This window comes from Mustela putorius, unplaced genomic scaffold (genome assembly GCF_011764305.1).
Source record: "Mustela putorius furo isolate JIRA1106 unplaced genomic scaffold, ASM1176430v1.1 tig00003836_pilon_pilon_pilon, whole genome shotgun sequence".
Lineage (NCBI taxonomy): Eukaryota > Metazoa > Chordata > Mammalia > Carnivora > Mustelidae > Mustela > Mustela putorius.
The window spans coordinates 18,482,324-18,492,013 of NW_025421989.1; the positions used below are offsets into that span (position 1 = coordinate 18,482,324).

Consider the following 9,690-nt stretch of genomic DNA (forward strand, 5'->3'; position numbering starts at 1 on the left):
ATTCTTAAGTTAAAGCCACATTTGACTAAACAAATTTCTCTTTTTAACAGTCAATGAACTAAAATATATTGGGAATGCTTTAAAACTCCTAGTATAATTCATAAAGAAGTGTGGGGGACTTGCAATGTGTTCTGTCAGAATAAGTCTTGTTGAACCACCAAGTGAAAAAAAAAACTCATTTGACAATCAATATTCATCCGGAGCAATGTTTTTCAAATACATCACAAAAAACATTAGTTTCTACAAAACATTGGAAAGAACTGAATTTAAACAGCTGGTGAGCCTACGAGGGTCAGCTAGACTTAATGAACTCTTTCCAAAGAACAGAGTAATAATTATTTTTTATAACTATAATGGAAAGGGAAAAGTAATTTTACGGTGCGGAAACCCGGGGTCAAACTACTTAATCACATTATTAGGTCACTATCGCCAGCAACGGGTCATGTGACAGTGTCACTTTAAATTTTGCGTCAGAGGTGCCTGCCCCCCTCGCGCCAGCCCGGAGTCCTGTGATTGGCCAGCCCATTGAAACCCGTGCCACTACGTCACAGAACAATTCCTTCTTAACGGCTGCATAGCTACCCACCAGCGCCATATTCTGCTGATCAAGCGCCTGAGAGGAGGGAAGACTCGACCGTGTCTTCCCACTCTAGGTAGGCTGAAGGCCAACACCGCCTTCGCCCTACCAAGTAATGGCCTGGGCCCCACAGCAGAAAAGGGCAGAGCCTAATCCAAGAGATTTCAGGGCCCGCCAGGATGGCAGGGGTGGCAGCAGCGGCGGCAGCGGCGGCAGCAGCCGTGGCGGTAGCGGCGGTGGTAGCGGCGGCGGTGGCGGTGGTGGCGGCAGCGGTGGAGGCGGCATTGGTGGCAGCAGCAGTGGCGGCAGTGGCAGCAGGGTTGGCGGTGGCGGTGGTGGCAGTGGAAGGGGCAGAAGTGGCAGAGGATGGAGCGGCCCCGCCGGCCACACAGAGGTGAGAGCCTCAGGCCCCGGGGAGCCACCTCTCTGCTTTAGATTGAAGAACAATATGATTGGAGTGGTGATTGGTCGTGGTGGATCAAAGATAAAAGATATCCAGGCTACAACAAGTACCAAAATACAGATCATAAAAGGTGATTGTGAAGCAGAGGTAAAAATTTTTGGCACAAAGGACATGAAAGCAAAGGCCAAAGCAACTATAGATGCTCTTGTTAAAAAACAAGAACGAGGCCACCATTCAGAGTCCCGCGTCGATAGTGCCGCACCTCAGGCCTCTGCTGGAAAAGAGCTCCGCCCAGATAACACTGGTGCTAAACAGGTTCAACCACTGATAGACTGGGACCAAATCAGAGCAGAAGTTGTAGAGTGGGAAAAAAGAAAATGGGCAGATTTACCACCAATTAAGAAAAACTTCTATGTAGAATCTGAAGCAACGAGCTCGTTGTCTGAAGCTGAAGTAGATATGTGGAGAAAGGAAAACTTTGACATAATGTGTGACGACTTGAAAGATGGCCAAAAGCGCCCCATTCCCAACCCTACTTGGCAATTTGAGGATGCCTTCCATCCTTACCCTGAACTTATGAAAAGCATTAGACGAGCAGGTTTTCAAAAGCCAACACCCATTCAGTCACAGGCATGGCCAATTATTCTAAAAGGAATAGATCTTATAGGAGTTGCTCAAACTGGAACAGGCAAAACATTGTCCTATTTAATGCCTGGGTTTATTCATCTCAATAATCAACCAATACCTAGAGAGGAAAGAAATGGGGCTGGCATGCTAGTCCTTACACCCACTAGAGAATTAGCTCTTCAGGTGGAAGCTGAATGTTCTAAGTATTCATATAAAGGTCTTAAAAGTGTTTGTATATATGGCGGTGGAAGTAGAGAACGACAAATTCGAGATATTACCAAAGGCATAGATATCATTATTGCAACTCCTGGACGACTGAATGATCTGCAAATGAATAACTTTGTCAACTTACGAAGCATAACCTACTTAGTCTTAGATGAAGCAGATAAAATGCTAGATCTGGGGTTTGAACACCAGATAATGAAGATTTTATTAGATGTGCGCCCAGACCGCCAGACTATTATGACAAGTGCAACTTGGCCAGATACCATTCGTCGACTTGCTCAGTCTTACCTGAAACAACCTATGATTGTTTATGTTGGTACTCTGGATCTAGTTGCTGTTAATACAGTGAAGCAAAATGTAATTGTTACCACAGAAGAAGAAAAACGATCTCTTATCCAAGAGTTCTTACAGGGTCTGTCACCCCACGACAAAGTCATTGTGTTTGTCAGCAGAAAACTTGTTGCCGATGACTTATCAAGTGATTTGAGCATCCAGGGCATACCAGTGCAATCATTGCATGGCGACAGGGAGCAGCATGACCGTGAACGAGCACTGGAGGACTTTAGAAGTGGAAAAGTGAAAATACTGATTGCTACTGATTTAGCATCCAGAGGTCTTGATGTCAATGATGTCACACACGTATATAATTATGACTTCCCACGCAATATTGAAGAATATGTACACAGAGTGGGAAGAACAGGAAGAGCAGGGAGAACAGGCGTATCAGTCACCCTCATGACTCAGAATGATTGGAAGATTGCCATTGAATTGATTAAAATTCTGAAACGAGCAAATCAGAGTGTCCCTGAAGATCTCCTAACAATGGCTGAGCGATTCAAAATGCACAAACAAAAAAAGGACACAGGAAAAAAACTGAAATCTCCAGGAAAACCCAGAGAATTTTACTGATATCTACATTGAAGAGTTGTGTTACGCTCCTGGAAAACTGGAGATATGTTGAAGACCTGGCAGTTTAAAGACATCAATTCTTAAACACTGAACTTTCAATATCATTTATGTTCCTTAATAAAGTCAAAAGTATTTGAAAAATGAGAGAGTAAGAGCTTATTTGGAAAAAAAATTAAATGTTATGTGTTGGGTGATTTTTTTTTTTAACAGAAAGAGTGCATGAGTGTGGGGGAGGAGAGTGGGGTGGGGACAAAGGGAAAGGGGGAGGCAAATGGGGAGAGGAAAAGGGTCCCCAGCAGGTTCCACACCCAGTGAAGAGCCCAATGTAGGGTTCAGTGTCACAACCCTGAGATGACTTGAGCCAAAAATCAAGGGTCAGTCGCTTAAGTGACTGAGCCACCCAGGCACCACTTACATGTTGGTATGGTTTCTTTCATAGCCTGCCATGTCCATCTACGTCTCCTCTGAAAGACTGGTTGCAGACAACAATAGTGCTTTTCTTGCTTTAAAAAGTCACATTAATTTGAAACATAATTTTCATCAAGTTTATCCTAGTCAAATATTCTATTTTCCCCCAGCAGTTAGTGCCACAATGATCTGTAAAGAAATCTCCACTGTCATTCCCTAATTTAAAAAAAAAATCATTAGAAAAAAAATGCTCAACCTTCTAAAAGATTCCACAATTCTGTTTTTTCAGATAGATGTGACTAATTGAGCATAGTGTCTGACTTGCTAGAAATCAGATCCTCATAAAACTCATATCATTTACCACTGGTTAAAACTTCTGGGGAGGTCACTTACCTTCTGCATGTGTGATCACTTTCTTCACTAAGAAATTGGGGTGGTTAAATAATTTTGGGGTCCCCTTCACCACTAAACTCTATATTATAACCAAAATTGTATAACCCTGCCTTTACTAACACTTCCTATTTAATTTTTTTTTTGTTTTTTTAACACTTTATTTTCTGATCTAGGAAGAATATCACATAGTTACTTAACAAATTGAACGATGAAATACTTTTTAATGACCAGAATAGTGCTATCTGCATTTTTATTGATTTGTGAAATGTCACTCATGGGGTATCTTTATATTCTTTTGTCACATTTTATTTTTCAGTTTGTCTATAAAAGGCCAAAACTTCATGTATACATAATGAGAAAAATCAATGTGAAATTAAAATATATCTTACATACTGGGAAAAACATTAAAAACTCGACCAAATGACACTTTTGCCAGAGGAACCAATTTTAGTTAACTCCTCTAATTTCTAATTCTATCTTGCACGCTTTATTTAGAGGCAATCTGAACTTTCTCACACTATAAGAAGTCCTCCAAATGATGCTAAATCTTAAATTCAATGTTTGTGAAAACAGAATTAGTCAAGCCTTGCAATCTCAGGCAAACAAAATATTAATGCAACCATCTTTTTTCCCAGCATCCCCAGCTGTGACTACAAAAGTCAGTGAAATTAAGTGAAACAAAGAGGCAAATACTCTAGGTATAGGTGTTTGAGGTTAAAGTCTGGCTTCTAGGCTCTTAATACAGGCCTCAATATCTCTTGATAAAATTCACAACAATTGTTAGCATTTTTGAGTGGCTAATATGTAATACAACACCAATGTGTAAAGAGAGGAGAGAACCATACATTTTTTCTCAAAGAAGAAACTGAAAAGAAGAGCACTGTATGGAGAAATGTAAGCAGAGATACAACAAGGGTTCTCAACTGGGGCATTTTTGGCCCTCCCTCCATCAGACATTGAACCATTATGCGGAGATAGCACTGGTCTATTACTGAGGGAGAGGGTGGGAAGATGCTACTGGCAGCTAGAGGGCAGAGGTCAGGGATACTGCTGAACACCTTTACAATCTATAGGACCACCCTACACAACACAGTATTTTTTGCCCCAAAACTGCTAGAGCTGAGATGGACAATTCCTGAAAGAACAAAAACAAAACAACAAAAACCAGTTGCCTAGTAACGAAGAAAGGACTTCAGAGGAGAAAAGAGGGTTTTAAAAAAAAAGATTTTATTTACTTATTTGAGAGGGGGGGGGCAAGCGAGAGGGGGGGGGGCAGAGGAAGAGGGAGAAGCAGACTCCCCACAGAGCATGGAGTCCAACATGGGCCTCAGTCCGAAGACCCTGGAATCAAGACCTGAGCAGAGGGCAGACACTTAACCAACTGAGCCACTCAGATGTCCCCCAAAAAGAGGATTTATAAATGATATCTTACAGGTTGTGCAAAATAAAACCCCCACAACTTTCCTGTTGTCAGTATAATCTGCATCAGTGTTCTCCATCAGGGTCAGTTTGACAATGTCTAGAGACAGATTTGGTTTTCACAACTCAGGGGAGGGTTATTTGCATCTTCTGGGTTGAGCCCAGTGGTGCTCCTAAACATCCCACAATGCACAGGATGGCCCCCCAAAACAAAGAATCATGCAGCCCAAATGTCAGTAGTGCCATAGTTGAGAAACCTTGCAATAGATGAGGCGAAACACCACCTTACACTCAACTGCAGAAAAACCAAGAAGGGGGAGTTCAGCAAGATGAAAAAAAGATATTTTTTCTTGTGCACTGTTCAACATAAAACCCACACCAACCTTCCTGTCTTTGGTATTACCTACATTAGTGATTCTCAGAGTTGACTTGCCTCCTAGGGGACATTTGGCAATGTCTGGAGACATTTTTGGTTGTCCTTCCTAGGCAGCAAGACTCTTGCTGGCATCTAGTGGGTAGAAGTCAGGGATAAACATCCTATAATGCACAGGGCAACACCAAAATGATGGACTTGTCAGCCCAAAATGTCTACAGTATTGATGTCAAGAAACTGTGATTTACGCCAATTGGCAAAACTTTTGTGAGTGAATTGGGTTTTCTTGGTTGTTTAGAATCTCAAAGAAATACTGATTTCTGCATCCAAACTAGAACAGAGTGAAGGCAGATCACTGAGCATGTAATGAATGACACAGGAGACAGTATGAGGAGGCTTCAGCTAACCTCAGTTATGCCTGTACAATCCTTAGTATAGTGATTCCTTTTCAATAGGTGCTCAAAAAATATTGCATCCTCTTCTGCCCTGTTTCTCCCATCACCCATTATATGATGCTAATTCACCACAATCCTGATGCTGTTACTCACATTGTTGGGTACTGGTTCCCCCATTGGGCAAACCCTTTCTCCTTCCTCTCTGCCAGGCCAAATGAGACTCATCATTCTGTGTCCAGTCCAAGTGCTACAGCTTCCCCAAGATCCTATCTGCTGTCCTCCATTTAAAAACGTCTACAGTTCTTTTTTTAAAATTTTGTTCAGTTAGCCACTGTATAGTACATACTTAGTCCTTGATGCAGTGTTTGACGATTCATTAGTTAAGTATAACACCCAGTGCTCCATCATAGCACATGTACTCCTCAATACTCATCACCTGGTTACCCCCTCCCCCCACCCTCATCCCCTCTCAAACCCCCAGATTGTTTCTTGGGGTCCATAGTATCTCATGGTTCATCTCCCTCTCTGATTTCTCCCCTTTGCATTTCCCCTCCCTTCCCCTATGGTCCTCCATGCTATTGCTTGGATATTTACTGTGCTTCTACTGTGTTCCATAGGCATTGTTTTCAGCATTTAAAGTGCAGTGGTGGAAAGGAGAGAAGTTTGCCATCAATGATATTTTCATTTTAATGGTGAAACAGTAAAGACACTTGTAATTTGAATACTTTCAACTACAATGCCTCTTGATTAATTTCATTAGTCATTTAATTATTCATTAAATTCCCTAGGCCTGGTGAGAAGTGTAGGAAAGTATGCCTGTAGCTTTCTAGCACTAGAGAAACTGGTGGGTAGTAAATTCAAAGTTTACAATGGACATTGGGGAGGGTATGTGCTATGTTGAGTGCTGTGAAGTGTGTAAACCTGGCGATTCACAGACCTGTACCCCTGGGGATAAACATGCATTATATGTTTATTAAAAAAATTAAAAATTAAAAAAAAATGACAGAACTACAAACATCGGTCAATGCGATCAGACTTTTCAGAAGTCCTTTTGAAAGATCAGTCTCAACAATATGGTGGGAGATCTGTTCACTTAGACATTTAGTAAACCGTGGACCACGGCAACAATAAAAGAAAAGTTGCATGCGCCTACTATGTTCATGTACATAAAAATATATATTTAAGACATATATATGAAAGACTGTAATAGAACTTTCCTCTCTGGCTGGTGGGTGGGATGGGAGTGCAAAATAAACAAAATAACCTGCCAGTGTAACAAGTCATAAATTCAGTAATCAACTTATGACCTCTATTGTCTGAATTTCTGGGAATAAAATTATGAAGTGCCACCTTAGCAATATTGAGGGTTGCAGACACTGGTGGGTTATCTACTGAACAGCCACCCCCACCACCGTCCTCCTATTTGTTGGCATAACCAACACCCCCTGGTTCAGTTCAAAAGCTAGGAAAAAGAGATACGCTCATTAGATTACTCCTTTCTGCCCGTGGACGCCGCTGAGTAAGCATCATTAAAGTCTCCCCTCCCACCGCTGTCACGTCTCAGTCAGAGTCTCCCAAAGAGCCTGAACAGCTGCGGAAGCTCTTCATCAGAGGTCTGAGCTTTGAAACAACTGATGAGAGTCTGAGGAGCCATTTTGAGCAATGGGGAACACTTACGGACTGTGTGGTAATGAGAGATCCGAACACCAAGTGCTCCAGAGGCTTTGGGTTTGTCACATATGCCACTGTGGAGGAGGTGGATGCAGCCATGAATGCAAGGCCACACAAGGTGGATGGAAGAGTTGTGGAACCAAAGAGGGCTGTCTCAAGAGAAGATTCTCAAAGACCTGGTGCCCACTTAACTGTGAAAAAGATTTTTGTTGGTGGCATTAAAGAAGACACTGAAGAACATCATCTAAGAGATTATTTCGAACAGTATGGGAAAATCGAACTGATTGAGATCATGACTGACCGAGGCAGTGGTGAAAAGAGGAGTTTTGCTTTTGTAACATTGGATGACCATGATTCTGTAGACAAGACTGTCATTCAAAAATACCACACTGTGAATGGCCACAACTGTGAAGTAAGGAAAGCTCTCTCTAAGAAAGAGATGGCTAGTGCTTCATCGAGCCAAAGAGGTCGAAGTGGTTCTGGAAACTTTGGTGGTGGTCATGGAGGTGGTTTTGGTGGGAATGACAACTTTGATCGCAGAGGAAACTTCAGTGGTCGAGGTGGCTTTGGTGGCAGTCGAGGTGGTGGTGGCTATGGTGGCAGTGGGGATGGCTATAACGGATTTGGTAATGATGGAAGCAACTTTGGAGGTGGCGGAAGCTATAATGATTTTGGCAATTACAACAATCAATCCTCAAATTTTGGGCCCATGAAAAGAGGCAATTTTGGAGGCAGAAGCTCTGGGCTTTATGGTGGTGGAGGCCAATACTTCGCCAAACCACGAAACCAAGGGGGCTCTGGTGGTTCCAGCAGCAGCAGCAGCAGCTATGGCAGTGGCAGAAGTTTTAATTACTGCCAGGAAACAAAGCTTAGCAGAAGAGGAGAGCCAGAGAAGTGACAGGGAAGCTACAGGTTACAACAGATTTGTGAACTCAGCCAAGCACAGTGGTGGCAGGGCCTAGCTGCTACAAAGAAGACATGTTTTAGACAATACTCATGTGTATGGGAAAAAAAACTTGAGGACTGTATTTGTGACTAATTGTATAACAGGTTATTTTAGTTTCTGTTCTGTGGAAAGTGTAAAGCATTCCAACAAAGGGTTTTAATGTAGATTTTTTTTTTGCACCCATGCTGTTGATTGCTAAATGTAATAGTCTGATCATGACGCTGAATAAATGTGTCTTTAAAAAAAAAAAGCTAGGAAAAAAAGAAAAGAATAGCCTACTCTCCATTGTAGCTTCAGCATAGACATGAGACTCAAACCTGGCCTATGGGACTGACAGGAAAATGGGCTTGGCTGCTTTAAAGAAAGATCTTCCTTCCCTAAGAACACAAGCATGCAAGGATATGCTCTCCTTTCTGCTTATGTACCTGTGTGAAGACATGAGGTTTTAACAGTCATTTTAGACAATGATGAAGTAAATCTGAAGACCACCAATATGCTAGGCATGACAGAACATAGATGTGGAAAGCACCTGAATCCTGTATGGCATCACTGTGCTGCAGAATTAAAGTCGGCGTGGCAGCCTTCGAGAGATGGCCCTCAGATCTCTGTTACAGAAAGAGCTCACTGCTCAGTTGCATGGAGCACAGGAAGCTGACCAACCCCTGGCTGTAAACAATCCATGGCAGCAACTGAGGTGAGGTCAAGCTCTTCAATAGCCATTCACTCACTGAGCAGAGAGGGACACGGGGTCTCAGTCATTTCTGCCCAACATGGGACTGTTCTGTGGACACTATTTCTAGTAGAACTCCCTGTTAGGCTGCTTCTGGATTTCTCAGAGCCTCAGTATATTCTAATGCTCTTGCTACCTAATTCTTCTTCCCTTGCCCCTCCTTTCACAGGTATCAGATGTGAGCTGTGGTCACAAGGATGTCTCTACTACTCCTGATCTGTTTCCTCTGTACCTTTCATAGGTGCTATCAGCCAATAAACAATGGATCAGCAAATACACCCAGGAATCCCCTACCTCTGAACTTCATATATGAAATAAATGTCTCTATTATTTAAGTCTTTAATTATATTACCAGCAGTCTAAATCATCTTAACTGATACACTGGGAAAATGGTTATAACACACCTTGTGTTGAGGCAGTAAATTTTCCATTATTTCCAAAAGGCTCCAATGAGGGATACTTTACGATGAGAGTTGACTATGACAAGCAACTTAAACCCCTCCTCTGGATGGCTATTTAATGGGGACATTACAAACACGGGATTCTATAGGAACTGATATAATGTTACGAAAAATGGGAAACAGATCAAACAACCCCAGGTTTTGAACAGTCAG

At 42.2% G+C, this 9,690-nt stretch overlaps 2 protein-coding genes across 3 annotated transcripts; both read left to right on the forward strand.

Annotated features, from left to right (window-relative positions):
* The first annotated feature begins 507 nt into the window (after positions 1–507).
* DDX53 (DEAD-box helicase 53) lies at positions 508–2,865 on the forward strand. 2 transcript variants are annotated; one of them, XM_045089207.1, is made up of 2 exons: positions 508–804; positions 970–2,865. In XM_045089207.1, the coding sequence occupies exons 1-2, from the start codon at positions 693–695 to the stop codon at positions 2,739–2,741; spliced, it is 1,884 nt and encodes a 627-aa protein (XP_044945142.1). In that variant the 5' UTR covers positions 508–692; the 3' UTR covers positions 2,742–2,865. The 2 variants fall into 2 exon arrangements, with proteins under 2 accessions (XP_044945142.1, XP_004769239.1); XM_004769182.2 differs by having other exon boundaries at positions 508–786; positions 943–2,865.
* Positions 2,866–7,387: 4,522 nt separating this feature from the next.
* Positions 7,388–9,001, forward strand: LOC123394699 (heterogeneous nuclear ribonucleoprotein A1-like). Its single transcript, XM_045089204.1, has 2 exons — positions 7,388–8,242; positions 8,808–9,001. The coding sequence occupies exons 1-2, from the start codon at positions 7,420–7,422 to the stop codon at positions 8,999–9,001; spliced, it is 1,017 nt and encodes a 338-aa protein (XP_044945139.1). The 5' UTR covers positions 7,388–7,419.
* The last annotated feature ends 689 nt before the right edge of the window (positions 9,002–9,690 follow it).